Below are 17,500 nucleotides of genomic sequence, written 5' to 3'. Positions count from 1 at the left end.
ATATATATATATATATATATATATATATATATGCGCGTGTCTATATACACAGACAATTATATATATATATATATATATATATATATATATACATATATGTATATAATGTATACATATATATATATATATATATATATATATATATATATATATATATATATATCTACAACACACACACACACACACACACACATATATATATATATATATATATATATATATATATATATATATATATATATGCGCGTGTCTATATACACAGACACACAATTATATATATATATATATATATATATATATATATATATATATATATATATCACATATACATGCGTGTCTACACACACACAATATATATATATATATATATATATATATATATATAGATATATATATATATATATATCTACACACCCACACATAAATATATTTATATATATATATATATATATATATCATATTTATACATACATGCACACATAAATGTATGTATATATATATATATATGTGTGTGTGTGTGTGTGTGTGTGTGTGTGTGTGTGTGTGTGTGTGTGTGTGTGTGTGTGTGTGTGTGTGTGTGTGTGTGTGTGCGCTCGTGTGTGTGTATGCACGTATGTATGAAATATATATGTATATATGTGTGCACGGTCTGTGTGTGCATTTACTTAATTGCAATTTTCAGGGAAAGAGTTACACTCGTGTGGCCTCGTCTCTTTATCTCGACCCATCAGAACTGTTTTTATTTTATTCGCTTTTTAAGTAGTGACGTGATCCACTGACAATGTACAATTGGAGCAAATTATATGACTCGATAAAAATGTATTTATGAAGTCCTTTACGGACGGAATGACAGTGTTCTTTACACGGTAAGTCCTCGGCGCGGGTACGAGTTTGTTGATGTGCCTGGTAGCGTGGCGTGGTCGAGGAGCTTCCGGTGGGAGGAAGTATCGGTGACGAGGGTGAGTGAGTAGATTTTCTCCAAACTTCCTCATCGCCTCACGATGCCTATTGGACATCCTTGGGAGATTTAGGGTGGTTAGAGCGTTGTTGTAACTGTCGTGGGTTGGTCCCAAGATGATCTTGCACGCCCTCTTCGGTGTTCTCTCTAGTTGTTGCTTTTGTATGAGGGTGAGCGAGGGCAACCACACTGGGTAAGCGTACATGTGATTCACCATGGTCTTTGGATCACGTGTTGGACTCGTGATCGACAGCTATTTCTCTTCCGGAAGAGAGCTCAGTGCTCATATATGACCGATCTATGGGTAATGCTGTGACCTTACACGCACACACACCCCGAACTCCCCGCCAACGAGAGTTGGAGTAACGACTCGCAGCATAGTAATACTGAAATTACTTCAGCCCTGGGTCGCCGTAGTGGCGGTCGGTAACTCTAACCACTGCGCTAAGAGTCGTGTACATATGTGTGTATGTGTATGCGTGTGTGCGTGTGCGTGTATGTATGATTCACCACAGTACTGGATCACGTGTTAGATTCGTGATTGACAGTTATTACCCTTCCGGATGGGAACTCAAGATCTCATGCTACATACTCGTAGCCCAAGTTGAGGACAATGCTGTGACCTTACACATACATTTTCATCCTATTACTCAAGAGGGACAGTAACGTTTGCAGTTTTAGTGAAGTTTTTAAGCTGTAAACGGCTGTGAATCCGAGCATCCTGTTTAAAGGAGTTATTATACTGGTCTTTTTTAACTTCGACATTCTACCTCCACCTCCATTTAATTAATAACATATGACTTTACTTACAGAAATCTAGACTTCTTCTAGAACATTTTGACAGTTTCATACCTGTCAAGTCTTACTTTTTTTTTTTTTTTTTTTTTTTGCGTAAGTCTTGTAATTTTCTACGATCTTCAAGTCTTACGATATTAGTTGAAAATCTTACGCCTTTTCTCCACATGCCATGTGTTTGTTTTAAACAATTTGACATAAATTCCCCTTTCCAGGTGTAATATAACACGTCAAATCTTACATTTCTTGCGTATAAGTCTTCGTAATTTCTATGATTTTCAATTCGAGTATAACAAAGAGCATCAGCCCGTTTCGTCGATGGTCTTTGTTTATACTGTTCTTGTACACAATGTAAACACGTGACAGAATGGACCACGTAATGAAAAACAGTACTGTTTACAAGAACTTTTGTAAACTATTGTTTTTCATTATGCGGTGTTCATACTGTGTCATGTGTTTACATTGTGTTTTCATTCTGTATTTGTTTTGAAACGTATTGAATGGCAAAAAATATGGTTTGATTACCGTTTTATACACAAAACTTATGATCTCTAACGCAGAATCTTATAGCAAGACACCACATTAGTTTGACAGGTTTGCTGTTTGTCTAACATTTGTATATGTTCACATTCTCTTAGTTCATCATTGAGCTTTGCTATATATGACGGAAAAATGATTTGATATTTGGAGATTTGAAAATTCAAATATTGTAACCGAAGTCGTTTCTACTCAAACGAACAATTGTCGGCCCTGGTGAAGCCCGTGGACGCCAAGCGTGATAACCCCAGAAGTTAAGGCACTAACCAGAGTTTTGTGTTGTATTGACATAATTTGTCTTTGTCTTCATCGATCAAACATCTTTAGGTTGTTCCCCAAGTTGATGCGTTTGTACGATTTTTCTTTTCCTTCTTATAATCCTTTATAAATTTCCCCTTGACCCCGTAACCTCACATTAAAGAATAATAACGAGAAAAAAATCCTTTCTTCGATCTGAACATAGCAATCACGTCCCCTCTCTCTCTTCTTTCTTCTGGTGATGGTAGGTCCAATGGTTTTAATCTATGGTAAAGAAGGTTTGTGAGAGGGTTTTGGAAAAAGTTAAGGATCTTTTTTGGGGCCTTTATGGATTTGGAGAAGGCTTATGATAGGGTAAACAGGAAGGCACTGTGAAAGATATTGCAGGTATGTAGAATTTGGGGAAAGCTGTTAAGGGCACTCAAGATTTTTTATTATAGTAGAGCCTATGTTAGAATTGGAAATGGAGAGAGCGAGTGGTTTGAGGTTAAGGTGGGACTGCATCAGGGATGTGTCATGTTGCCCTGGCTGTTCAACGTGTACATGGATGGGGTGGCGTGGGAGGTGAATGCAAGAGTAAAAGGCAGGGAACTAAAGACGGTTAAAGAAAATGGAGAGAAGTGGGAGGTGAGCCAGCTGTTGTTTGCGGATGACACAGCACTTGAGGCAGGGTCAAAGGAGGGATTAAGGCAGTTAGTGACAAAGTTTTAGCAGGTATACAATAGGAGAAAGTTAAAGATAAATGTGGGTAATAAAAGTAAGGTGATGAGATATTCCAGGGAAGAGGATGGCAGTGAGCTGGAAGTACGTCTTAATGGAGAGTGGCTAGAGGAAGTAGGTGGTTCAAGGTTGTTGTTGTTGTCGTTCCCTAGACTGTCTGTCCGAGCAGTCCCGTTCTCCCCAAGGAAGGCCACAGCCGAGACTGGGTTTTCCCACAAATCCTTTATAGAGTGTATGTTGTTGTTGTTGTTGTTGTTGTCGTTCCCTAGACTGTCTGTCCGAGCAGTCCCGTCTCCCCAAGGAAGGCCACAGCCGAGACTGGGTTTTCCCACAAATCCTTTATAGAGTGTATGTTGTGTTGTTTGTTTGCGTGCATGATTGTGTATAATGCAGTCTTCCATTATGTGTTGTATGGTATGGGGTGAAGTGTTACATCCTGGGCAGCTGTTCACAACACGGTCGTCCAGCCTCCTCTGGTAGCTTAGAAGTGCTGGGTGGTGACCGCATCGCAGTCTGGCCAAGTGGACTCTGTCCTTACGTGGGAGAGAGGATTCAGAAGGGTGGATATCAGGGGGTCTGGCATGCAGCAGTGTGTTGTCTTTCAGTGTGTTAATGGAGCGGTGAGTGATATGATTATGAATATGTTTCCGGAGGCTGGTATTTGGTGGTTGTGGAGGAAGAGAAGAGAGTATCTTTGTGTAATAAAGGTCTTTGGGTGTAGTTTTAATGTTTCTTGGTGTGTGTGGGTGTTCTGCTATGTAGTGTAACGGGTGTGATGTGTTTGTGGTGGCTGCAGCAAGTGTTTGTGTGCCTCTCATGTCGAGGTGTTCCTTGACTTTGAGGACTTTTGTTTCATGGTGTAAATGGTCTGTAGGTGATGTATTTGTGCAGCCTGTAATTGTTTTTAGGGCTTTGTTTTGTATGATTTGAAGGGTGTTGTGGTGTGTCTCACTGAGATTAGGAGCCCATGCAGGACTCGCATAATTCATCACTGAGCGTATACATTGTTTGTATATTGTTATATTAGTTTCTTTGTTTTGTCCAAATGTCGTTCCAGTGATTGACTTAAGTGCGTTAAGTCTAGGTGTGCATTTGTTTTTTATGTTTGTGAGGTGTTGTTTGAAAGACATGGACGTATCGTATGTTACACCAAGAATTTTCGGTGTGTTTGTGTGTGGTATTAGAGTGTTGTTGATGTAGAGATGAGGTATGTATTTGTGTTCTTTTGTCCAGTTGGTGAGAAGTGTTGCTGTAGATTTGGTTGGAGCTATTTTGAGTCTGTTTGTGATGAACCATGTGTCGAGTGTGTCAAGGTAAGGCTGGATTATTTCTGCAGCTTTGTCTGTGTTACGATGTGTGCATGTGATTGTTATGTCGTCTGCGTAAGAAGAGATTTGTATTTCTGAGGTGTCTGGCGTGGGTAAGTCATGCATGTATAGATTAAATAATGTGGGGGATAGAACTGAGCCCTGCGGTACTCCGTTCTTAATGTTTCTGATGTGCGATGATTGGCCATTATATGACACATGAGCATTCCTGCCTGCCAGATAATTGGCCAGCCATCTTTTGGTGTTATTGTGCATGTCTGTGTTATATATTTTATTTGTTAGGTTGTGGCGGGGGATAGCATCAAAAGCTTTACTAATGTCCAATGTTATAAGAAGTGTTCTGTGGTGGGGCCTATCTGAATTGATGCCATCAAAAATTCTTTGTGTGAGGTTTGTCAGAAGAGTGTTTGTGGAGTGTAGTGGCCTAAAACCGTGTTGTGAGTCAGCAAGGGGAATATATGGTGTGACAAGTTTAAGTATTAGGCGTTCAATGACTTTAGAGGGGGTGCAGAGAAGTATGATTGGGCGGTGCGATGATGGGATTGTTGGGTCTTTGTTCGGTTTTGGGATGGTGATTATTTTACCATGCTTCCAGATGTCGGGTATAGTGTTGTGTGAATAGCTGTAGTTTGCAATGTTTGTGAGTGCGTGTATACCTTGTGGTCCAATGTGTTTTAGGTGGATGTTGCTTATGTTATCAGGGCCACAGGCAGATGAGTGCTTGAGACTATGCATTATGAGTTTTGTCTGACTGTCTATGAAGGGTGTATAGTCTGAGTCTGTGGGAAAGTCTTTCTTACGTCGAATGGTGCGTCGGTCGTCAGGGTGAGATGTAAGATGGCTCGTCTGTGCAAAATGACGTATGAGTGCGTTTGCTTGTTGTCTGTTTGAGGGTAGATTATCTGTTGTTGTGATTATTGCTGCGTGAGAGCGTGTAGTGTTAGTGTTGGATAGTGTGATGCTGTTGAGTGTTTTGAACAATTTGCTGGTGTTTGTTTTGTGATCAAGTGTATTGATAAAGTTTTGCCAATTTTGTGTTTTTTGTTCATGTATTTTATTGGCAATCACAGTGTTTAGTGTTTGTATTTGGTCTGCTATGTTTTGAGGGATAGGTGTGGGGGAATCGTGTTTAAGTGTGTCACGTTGTCTGATGAGGCCTTGGATTTCTGGTGTGAAGTTGGGGTTGTGTGATTTTCTGTTGCCTCTAGGGATGTATCTCTTGTCTGCGTTTTGTATGATTGTATTAAAAGCGTGCACAGCATTGTTTATGTTTGTGATTGGTGTACTGTTAAGTGTTTCAAAATGTTGTTCTGTCTCTTCATTAAAGGCTTCCCAGTTAGCTCTCTTGTAATTGGTGTAAGTGTGTCTGTGGCCAGCTGGGGTGCATCTTGTTTTTGGTGATGATGATTGGAAGGTGGTCAGAACCAAGGGCTCCGACCACTCTCCATGATGTTGTTGGGGTTAGGCAGGGGGAGCAAAAGGTGATATCAGGAGAGGAGGGAGTGTAGAGGGCTTGGTATGGGATATGTGTATGATTATGCGTGTTGTTCATGATAGTCAATGAGTCGAGTTGAGTCTGTATATCAAGCCCTCTGTCTGTGTCGGGGTTGTCGACAAACCAGGCAGACGACTTGGCGTTGAAGTCACCACCCATGATCAGGTTGGGGATTGAGGTTAGTTGGCTGAGCTGAGGTCTGAAGGTGTTTGGAACTGTGGGGGATGATTGGGGGGGAATGTACATGTTAACTATTGTTAGTGTTGAATTGTTGCCTGTGCGGATACGAATGGATTGGGTTTCTGTTGTGTTATCTGTGGTAGGGAGGAGAATTTTGGTTGTGGCACTTGTGTATGTTGTGTTGTTTGCGTGCATGATTGTGTATAATGCAGTCTTCCATTATGTGTTGAATGGTATGGGGTGAAGTGTTACATCCTGGACCGATCCCCAAGGTGGTTCAAGGTATTTGGGGTTGCATGTGGCATGAAATGGAGGGGTGGAAGTGGAGGTAAATTGTAGACTGAGAAAAGCAAGTAAATACTTCAGGGGACTGAAACATGTCATAAGAAATAGGTATCTGGGAATGGATACAGAGATTATATAAAGGGGTAATTGTGCTGACAACACTGTATGGGGCAGAGACTTGGAATTTAAGAGAGGCAGAAAGGAGAAGTTTAAATGTGTTTGAGATGAAGTGTCTGAGAAGTATGGTAGGGGTTACAAGGTTGGATAGAGTGAGAAATGAGGAGGTGAGGAGGAGAGCGGGATTGGATAGGGAGCTGGGATGATCACAGGGTAAACATCATATGAGGATGAAACCTTTATTAGAAATACAATATTTCACTTCTCAAATCTTTTTCAAGTACATGTAATTGAAAAAGATTTAGCAAGTGAAACATTATACTTTTAATCAAATTTTCATACTCATATGGTGTCTATTATGACCATTTTGTCAGTAATTGCCATTTTAAAAGTATTAGGGTGATTTGGACAAATGGAAAGAATTGAGCACAAAAAGACTAGCAAAAGTGGCATGGAAAGCACTGGTGGATAGAGTGAACTTGAGGGGATGAACGAGGATGAGATGGATGGAGTGAAAGGGGCTTTGAGAAAGAAGGGAAAGTCTGTTGAGCAGGGAAGGGAGGAGGCAATAGATAGGGGTGAATGGAGGATGGTTGTGTATGGATGATAGTTTGACACAGCCCAAGGGATTTCTCCCCGTCTTCTCTATTTTCATCACAAGGGGACATGGAAGGAAGGTCGCTGTGTGAGTGAAGTACCCCTGCTGTGGATGTACTGTGTCTTACTGCACTGCTTCAGACCCAGGCATAGGGCAGACAGGGATGAACCCTTCATCCACCAGGGGCTCAGATAAGAGGGAAACAAGGGTGGTAGATGGGAGTGGATGCATGCTTTTGAATTGGCTACCACCTTTATGTGGGAAAAGAATCCTTTTATATATATAGATAGATAGATATAGGGTTTGTATGTTAGGTTGAGAACTAATGCAGTTGCTACCCTTTGTATTCTCCATATCTTTTTTTTTTTTTTCTTTCTCCCCAACAGGGACCACACAACTGCTGCATATTCCAACCCAGGGTGTGTGTGTACTCATTTGTCTTTTCTTAAATGAACATCCAGGATCCAATGCCCTAATCATGTTCATGTCCCTTGTCCTGTGTGCACCATCAGAGCTTGTTGGTCTAAAAAAATGAATTAATAAAAACAAGTGATATGATGATGTGGTTTAACATCACAAACTCCCCTATCAGAGGGCTAGGACAGTGCCCCTCACAGAGGACTTTGTAGCATGGATTTTAATGAACCATGCCCTTGGTTCAACTTTGCCGGTGTCAGGGTTCAAACTGCCATCCCCTTGACCTTCACTGCAAATAACGACGCCCTAAGCCACTCAGCCAAGTAATAACAAGTATATACATATACCAAAGGCTTTTTTCCCCCTTATAAGGGAGGTAGCCAAAAAACAAAGGCATAAAAACCACTCCCACCCATTCCATCCCCAATGAACTCCACTCCCATCCACCCCCTTCCCTCCCTCTTATCTTGGCACCTCCTAGATGACGGGTCATCTCTGCATCTCACACACTGCCCTGGGTCAGAGGCAGTGTCAAGGGCACAAGATGCAGCACATCCACAGCAAGACCGCTTCATTAAATTGGCAATCCCCACTCTCCATCCCCTTATGCAGAAAAGAAGGGGAGAAATCCCTTCAGCCTGTGTCAAATTATTTCTCACATATACTCCCTCATCCCCCAAGTAATAACAAAATAAAAAGTTCATATGCGAGAACAAAAGCTATGACTGCACTTACCCTTTTCCAGTCCTGTGGATCATCCTTGTCAAGCTCCCAAGCAGACTCTTGTATCATCATCACAACTTCCATACAGCTTCAGATTCAGTTGACACAACCATATCCTGTGTGGGTGATCCCTTAGCCTAGTCCAGGTGTTCCTAAAGTAGTGTCTCAAAACCCCTAGGGGGTATTCAATCCAATTCTTGGGGGTATCCAAAAAGGCATCACAGAGGAAATATTAAATCAATGATTTTGTTTGGAATTATATTTTAGTCATCTTTTTACTAAAAATAAAAATAGAGTCCCTAGATTTCAGTTGTTTGCTCATATCCATCCTCTCTTCACTCTCTCTCTCTCTTTTTAAGTAAAGTAAATTAAAAGTTAAAAATAGAGAGCAGTAGGCTAATGTTGAAGGGTATCAGGTTAATTTGGAGTTAACCTTTGGGGTATCAGGGCTGAAAAACTTGAAGGAACCACTGGCCTAGTCCATTCTAGGTCACCACTCAATGAGATGACCCTATGAGCAAGGTCATCATCTGGGAGATTAGCCAATTTGTATGAGGCCTCAGCTGATGTTGTGTGTCTCACATTAGTGCCATCAAGTATATCCTTATTTGACACTCTCCAGTGGTACCCCGTGATCAACTGTGGTGATTTGGTATATGTATATATATATATATACCAAAAACCCTTTCTCCCTCACAAAGGGGGTGATGAAATCAAAGTGCACACCCACTATAGTCAGCACAACGAGAAATGACCGCTAAGGCGTGGCTAGGAGATTTCCCGGTGTTGCCACGCATGGGCATCCATGGCGAGAACGTGCGTGTGGATGTAATGTTTTCTGAATGCAGTGTGAGGGGGGCAGGGCCAGAGATTAGATGTAGCAGCAACATCGCTCTCTCTCCCTCATATGCCATGTCTAGACTCGAGGAAACGAAACCTTTGTATAGAAAACATTGCTTTTGATTTTTACTTCAGTGGTGGTGTGTGACAAAAAATTATAATATAATTATATGTGGCAACATTATAAAATCATAAAATAGAATTATAAAATAAAATAAAATTATGAAATAATTATGTGGCACCACAGGGGGACTCCCAGTGCTCCGCCCTAACGGCCATTTCTCAGTGCAACGGGTATACATAGACACAATCTCATTTAGTGCCCCTTCCATCTCAGTACCTTAGGGATGAAGTCATACCTGGTTCCCTACCATGCTGCTTGAGACTTAGTATACATTTATACTAAAAGGGCTTTTCTCCCTTATAAGGAAGGTGGTAGTGTAAAAATAAACGCCCACTTTACATACATCCCCACACCCATTCTTCAGCCCTCACATCTGAGCACCTCATAGATGAAGAGCCATCCTCAGCTTTTCCCACACCATCTGAGACCAAGGCAAGAGAGGAGGACGGAATGCTTCTGCAGTAGGGTCCAGAAGCCAAAGTTAGTCATATTCCCACTGCTTTGTTATACAGTACTACCTCTCATTAACGGACTAAAAGGGGGGTAACGGTGTCCGTTGATGTGAATGATCCGTTGATTTGGAGTGGTTTTTGGGTGGCATAGTGATTGCACAGCACCAAAAACACAACGAAAACACGGCAAAAACACCGCAAACACAGCTAATTAACGTCCGTTAATGAGAGGTCTCACTGTACAACAACTCTGTGCGAAAGGTATGACTTTCAAAGCAGAGTACAAATCTGACATCCACACAGGAAGACTGGGATCATGAAGGCATTGAAGATACAGATCTTAGTTCTCCTGTGCAGCTCAGTTTAAGAAACAAGTTTCTCAGAACTTCCCAGTATACATAAATCAATACTTCTTCCCTTATGCTCCCCATAGATTTCCTGTAGCTTACACCACATAATCAGAATGTTACATCATACATCTATAAGAGAATGCTCTTGCCAATCACTGCCAAGCCTCCAATATTTCCCTTCTTGCAAAAGTGTGGTACCTATTCACCTGCCAGTACCTTATAACTGTGTTTACACACTTCACAAATGTTTACTTTTTCTCAATGTCCAAGCATGTCTGCTTGTGCAAGTGTCATTTATATTTGTGCACAATTACATTCCAGCAGCAATCATTTCTGGTTGTATAGCAGTTCATTGGAAAAAAAAAATGTAACCATTGTTTTTAAAAGTTAGCTGTGGTTGTTTTCAAATTGTCAATATTAAAAACATTCCTCATATGGACATTACTTTCCAACCATTAAAAAAATGCATGACTAGTCCATAGGGGCGTCACCAAGTCCCTAACATATTGGCTGCATAAAACCCATGCAATCTGCTTCATCAAAATTTGTCACTCTGTACTACTTTGATTTTTCCGACACCAACTTATCTGTTGACCCTAAAGAGGTTTTGTACATTTGTAAGGATAAGCTTATGTTTTGGGTGATTAGTCTCACTCAGTACTTCTGAACAAAATCTAAAAGCTTCCCTTTTAAAAAACACCTCTCCTTGTCAACCACAATACTGCAAGTTTCTATTGTCATTAATGTTCACTTTTCTTCAGAACTCAGTGGCTGTGTACTTCACCTTCTTTGACTGTCTATATAGCAAGGGCTTTTTCCCCCTTATAAGAGACAAACACACATATACCAAAGGCTTTTTTTCCCCCTACACGGAGGGTAGCCAAAAAGAAAAAGGCATAGAAACCACTCCCACCCATTCCATTTCCTATATATTCCACTCCCCTCCCTCTTATCTTGGCCCCTCCTGGATAACAGGTCATCCCTGCATCCTGTCCACTGCCCTGGGTCAGCAGTAGTGTCGCAAGACACAGCAAGGCCACTTCATAAATTCGGCGACCCCCCCATGCAGAAAAGGAGAAGACGGGGAGAAATCCCTTATAAGAGATAGCCAAGTTAAAAGACACACCAATCCCACCCACTACCCCTGCCTCGCTCTCATCTTAGCTCATCGTAGATGATAAGTCATCTGCCCACTGGCCTGTGTCAGAAGCAATGCAGCATGATACAAGTCTCTAAATTAGAGACTATAACACTATTCATTCTTTTAGTGTGCAATTACTTCTAGTCAACCAGTACTTTTTCTTTTTTCCACCAGGTGTCTGGAACTCTTCCTCATGAAGAATTTAGTCTGCAACTCTACATACATACATATACCAAAGGCTTTTTCCCCCTACATGGGGGGGTGGCCAAAAAGAAAAAGGCATAGAAACCACTCCCACCCATTTCATTTCCTATATATTCCACTCCCTCTTACCTTAGCACCTCCTGGATGACGGGTCATCCCTGCATCCTGTCCACTGCCCTGGGTCAGAAGCAGTGTCGCAAGACGCAGCACATCCATGGCAAGACCACTTCATAAATTCGGCAACCCCCCCATGCAGAAAAGGAGAAGACGGGGAGAAATCCCTTCGGGCTGCGTCAAATTTTTTCTCATACATACTTCCTCATCCCCATCACCCTCATGCATCACAGCATCATCTATACACAACCCCTCTCCCATCCTTCCTCCACAGGCATTCCTCTTTTGTAATGCCCTTTGTAAGAAACCAAATTCTCCAACATCAGCACTTGGACTCCAAATCAATTTACTCGTTTTGTTCCTTCTGCAGGAATTTTTTGTACTTATTTTGCCCTTTTTCTATCCATATACCAAAAGGCTTCTCCCTTAATAGGGAGGTGGCCAGCCACTCCCATCTCCCTTTCATCTTAGCTCCTCGTGGATGAGGGGTCATCCCTGACCCCTGCCACTATTAAATCTTTAGGCAAGTTCACCCCTGTAGTACAAGTGTCGAGCTTGCTGCATTGTTTCCGACCCAAACACTGGGCAGGGGACTGCGATGCTCCTTCTTCCACAAGGACCTAAAATAAAAAGGGTCAACATAAAGGTAGTTGGATGGATGCTGAATGAGTAAAAGCATAAATATGCCTTGGTTGGGTCAACCCGCCTTTATAAGGGGGAAAGGGCCTTTTGATATGTAATCTATATACCGAGGGCTCCCCCCCACCCCAACCCCTTATATGGGAGATAGCCAAGGCAAAAGGTACGTATCCACTCCCATCCAGCACCCTCATTTCCCTCTCTTCTTAGCTCCTCCTGTGTCAGAAACAATACAGCAAGACTACATTCACCGGGTCTTGTATGTAATATGCAAGTTTAACTAGTAATTACAAGAATGTTGGATAAGAAAACACTACATATGATGTATAACTTTTTTCTTTATATCAGACCACTAGATCACATCACGATTCATCAAAGTGCTTGTATATATATATTTATACAGATATATATATATACACATACATATATTAAGGTCACTAATCAATCACCACAATTCACCATACACGCTCTCGCGAGATGGTAAAGACCCCCCCTTCCCTTCCCTAAAATCAGTTATCAATTCATAATCAATCTTTCATGATTGGGTTTATTGTATGCTTAAAAACACATTTACATATACACACATCTGCATACACACCCACAATTGTGGCATAAAAATTCCCTATCCCCTGGGGGGCCACCGGTGAAGGGCATCTTGTGTCACCGTTCACTTGACGTTTGTGGAAAGCTTCTCGTCACGTTCCCGGGGTGATGGCCTGGAAGATTTCGACTCGTTTCCCTTGTCCTGGGGAGAAAGAATCGTGCTGTGAATTTCCAAATACATCCTGGTTAAATGGGCAGAGAAGATCAAGTGAGAAGCGAGGAAAGTGGCCCCCCATTCTCCCATTTTTTCCCTATGGGTTGATGGACTTGTCCTCAGCGAGTATTGGATGGTGACCCCCGCCTCTGTGGGGAAAGGAACCACGGTTAATTGGAAAATAGAACTCATAATACTATACAAATTCAAGTAACAATCAACTGAGCAAAAACAGTGCAAACTGTTGATGCCTGTAAGAAATAAAATAAAATTGGGAAAAAATAAATAAATGATAATAATAATAATATAAAAAATAAATAAATAATAAAATAAATAAATAAATAATAAATAAAAAAAATTGAAGTCATTACAGCAAATCCCATATTTTTTGTGCTTTTATTATTCGCAGACTTTTCTGGAGGTGGGGGGGGAGTGAGAAATATTTCCGCTGCTTGTACAGTATGGTGCCACCATCACTTTACTCCACGTGTTTTTAAATCTTCGATGTAGCTTCCACCTCACTTTACATGTTTCTTTTGGTTTGTTTAGATGCCCTGTGCTGATACTCTCCACTTGTGCACTCTTGGCATGGCTTCTGGATATAGTTCAGCCTCAGCAAAGACAAATATTAATAGTAAAGATGGTAAAGTGTCCAAAAGAGCTGGAAAAGTTTCGACATTTACAGAAAAATAGTGATATTGGATAAACTCCGAAGTGGAATGAGTTTCATGGCGTGTAGCCCTGCTTATGGTAGCGACGAGTCCACATTGCGTTACATGAAGAAAAGTGAGAAAGATGTTAGATAAACAGTGGCATGTGCTCCAGTCTAAGCAAAAGATTCTCAGTATGTGCACAATATTGCTATGATAAAATTGGAAAAGTCACTTAATGTCTGGATTGAAGATCTGAAACGCCGACATATTCCATTTGAGGCAATTCCCATCAGAGAGTTGGCTAAGAAAATGTATGAATATTTCAGTAAGAAATGTGGAGAAAAACAATCTTTTGTGGCCAGCAAGGGATGGTTTGAAAATTTTAAGAAAAGATTTGGACTCCACAATCTAAGAATAACAGGTGAGTCCACATCAGCTGATCACATGGCGGCAGAAGCGTATCCGGCAGAACTAGAGAAGCTGATTAAGTACCACGGATATCTGCCAGAACATGTGTTTAATGCAGATGAAATGGGACTTTGGTGGAAGGAAATGCCACCTAGCAGAACATTCATTTCTTCAGAGGAGAGGAAGGCACCCAGATTCAAACTACTGAAAGACAGAATATTCTTGCTATTATGCAGAAGACAGAGAGGGGGTTCACCAAATTTATGAAGCGGCCTTGCTGTGGATGTGCTGTGTCTTGCGACACTGCTTCTGACCCAGGGCAGTGGACAGGATGGAGGGATGACACGTCATCTAGGAGGTGCCATGATAAGAGGGAGGGAGGAGGGTGGAGGGGAATGGAATATATAGGAAATGGAATGGGTGGGAGTGGTTTCTATGTCTTTTTCTTTTTGGCTACCCCCCTAGGACGCCCCCTCATATTCACTCCTTCCACCTCTGCCTTCCACACCTCTTTTACTAATCTTTCTTCACTCATTCTTGACATGTGTCCAAACCATCCTAATACTCTTTCATCAACCCTATCTCCCAGCTCCCTTTCCACCCCTGTTCTCCTCCTCACCTCCTCATTTCTCACACACTAGTAACCCCCATCATACTTCTCAGACATTTCATCTCAAACACATTCAAACTCCTTCTCTCTTCCTCTCTCATGTTCCATGTTTCTGCCCTGTACAGTGCTGCTGGCACAATCACTCCTTCATATAACCTCCTCTTAGCATCCATTCCCAGATGTCTATTTCTCATTACACTTTTTAATCCACAAAGGCATTTACTTGCTTCTCTCAATCTACATTCTACCTCCACCCCCACTCCTCCCTTTCCTGCCACATTCGCACCCAAGTATCTAAAACTATCCACTTCCTTCAGTCTCTCACCCTTAATGCTCACTTCCAGCCTGCTGTCACTCTCTCCCCTTGTACATCTCATCACCTTACTTTTTGCCCACATTTATCTTCAGCTTCCTTCTTTCACACACCTTCTCAAACTCTGTCACTAACTTCCTCATTCCCTCCTCTGATCCTGCTACAAGCACAGCGTCATCAGCAAACAACTGGCTTACTTCCCACTTTTCTCCATTTTCTTTAACCATCTCCAACCCCTGACCCACCACCCTTGCATTCACCTCTCGCACCACCCCATCCATGTATAGATTGAACACCCAGGGCGACATAACACATCCCTAATGAAGTCCCACCTTTACCTCAAACCACTCACTCTCTCCATTTCTAATCCTAACACAAGCTCTACTACTCTTGTAAAAACTCTTGACTGCTTTTAACAGCTTTCCTCCTATCCCATATATCTGCAGTTCCTCCCACAGTTTCTTCCTGTCTACCCTGTCGTAAGCCTTCTCCAGATCCATAAAAGCCCAAAAGACATCCTCACCTTTTCATATTACTTTCTCACATATCTGTCTTACCACAAAAATTTGATCTTGTAAAGTGGAACTATACAGGCAGTCCTCCAGCACTCTACCCTCTCTTAAACAAACATTAAATAACTTCACCAGCCAGTCTACCATAAATGTAACCCCCACAAATAACAAGGGATTGCTGTAATGTGAATACAAGGATTAAGAAAAAAAGAAGAAAAAATAAATAAATAAATAAATTAGTAATTATAATAATAATAATTATTCAATTAATATCCCAGTTGTATAAAAATATATATTTCATGGTACAACACATTGTGATTTCATCACAATGTTTTCTGATCCTACTGACAAAGGGGAAATGGTGAAGAGAGGAAGTAACAGAAAGAGAAAAGAGGGAAAAAAAAGAGAAGAAAAGGAAAAAGAGAGAAAAATGAGAAGAGAAGACCTACAAGGCTTTCCTCGATCATTCTTACCCCCGACTTTTCACTCTTTTCTCCTTTCTCCTGTTTTTTTGAGCTGCTGCTGCTGCTGCCGCCACCGTTGCCAGACCCGCCTCCACCACTACTTGTCTCCTTGCCATCCTTTAGTAATTTCTGTGTTGTAGCTTTCTTGAGCACGCGTGGTTTTACTGCGAGGCGGTTGACTTTGCTGATATTCTTGGGCTTCTTGAGAACTCTGCGGATGTTGGCGGCACTCCCGGCGGCTTCTGTAGGTGAAACAATCTAAATTAGCATTGTTTCTGTAGTGGGGCTTTTCGTGTGGGTGTGTTTTCACTTGGCTACTCCTCTTATATGGAGGATTTGCAGCCTTAATACACAAGTGTCCAGTGCTATATTTTTCTCTTTCCCTCCCTACCTCTTTCTCTCTCACACATACACACACACAATCATAAAATTAATCAATCAATCAATCACCCTTGCCATCTCAGCACCTCATGGTCATCCCTGTCTCCCAGCACACCACTCGGGTCAAAGGCAATGCAGTTAGGCACAGCACTTCTGCGGCACTGCCCAGACAGCCAGAACTGGTATACCACCATCATTTCATAAAACCATTTTATACAAATATTCTTTTCTATATTTGTTAGCCTCAACACCTGTTACACACACCTCTTCCAGTTATCCTAGAGTACTTTCCTTTGTCTTTCAACACCCTTTCTTCTACTTCTCCCTGTATACCAATCATTCTACTTTCATACTTACGGATTTACCTAACCTACTCAATTGTAGTCTTCAGAAAGAAAGCTATGCTCTTTGGGTCCTGTCTCTTTTTCTCAACTATCATATCTAGTTTTAAATTCACTTATGGTTTTAGTTTAGGCGACACTGTATTCCACACAGTTCCAGTTGATACATCTTCATGGTTCACATTCTTCAGACATGTGTCCTTCAATTTGTTCCCACCTAACACCTCTCCTGTCCCATACCAAAGAAATTTTGTACATTAAGGGCTCTTCCCCCTTAAAAGAGGGGTAGCCAAGTCATAGATATGCCCCCATTCCACTCATATCCACCATCCTTGCTTCCCTCTTATCTAAACTCCTTGCGGATGAAGGTGGATCCCTGTCTCCTGCCCATCGCCCAGGTCAGAAGTAATTGTAGCAAGACACAAGACCTTTTCCAAGTAACCACTTTTTCTTCTTTCTTTCAATGATGTTAAGTCTACTGATTTGAAGTTCTTTTTATATATTTTATCAATAGCACAGCTGGGAATTAATCTGGTTGCTGTTCTCCACGTAAATTCGTCCCTGTCTCACCTTTCCACCTCCCTTTTGTCAAAGTGGAAGAATGTTACCAAGAGCTTTACTCTTCACATACCAATACTAAATGCAAATCTGCATGTAGATGAAAATAGTATATCACAAGTTACAAGTGAAGATATAACATCAATTCTAAAATACATGATATGAGAAAAAGCATATGGAGAAAAATGTCACATCAGTAAATCTGCTGAAATATGCACAGGCAAGAGA

At 41.3% G+C, this 17,500-nt stretch overlaps 1 protein-coding gene across 10 annotated transcripts in view; it reads right to left on the bottom strand.

Moving 5' to 3' along the window:
* Positions 1–12,593: 12,593 nt before the first annotated feature.
* Positions 12,594–17,500, bottom strand: part of LOC143022636 (uncharacterized) — a 51,906-nt gene continuing 46,999 nt past the window's right edge. For 8 of the 10 annotated variants that reach the window (XR_012966113.1, XM_076180952.1, XM_076180948.1 and 5 more), the window contains 2 exons: positions 16,002–16,234; positions 12,594–13,020 (listed from right to left, as the gene is read on the bottom strand). Coding sequence is in view for 8 of the 10 variants with exons in the window: in XM_076180952.1 (XP_076037067.1) it covers positions 12,943–13,020; positions 16,002–16,234 (311 nt within the window). In the remaining 2 variants the exon portion in view is untranslated. Of the gene's footprint in view, positions 13,182–16,001; positions 16,235–17,500 lie in introns of all 10 variants that reach the window. The other 2 variants (XR_012966112.1, XM_076180972.1) reach the window with 1 other exon arrangement.

The sequence above is a fragment of the Oratosquilla oratoria genome, chromosome 3, assembly GCF_046742065.1.
Source record: "Oratosquilla oratoria isolate Oo_2021 chromosome 3, ASM4674206v1, whole genome shotgun sequence".
Classification (NCBI taxonomy): domain Eukaryota; kingdom Metazoa; phylum Arthropoda; class Malacostraca; order Stomatopoda; family Squillidae; genus Oratosquilla; species Oratosquilla oratoria.
Note: the sequence above shows the minus strand (reverse complement) of the source record. Positions and strands in the feature narration are given on the sequence as shown.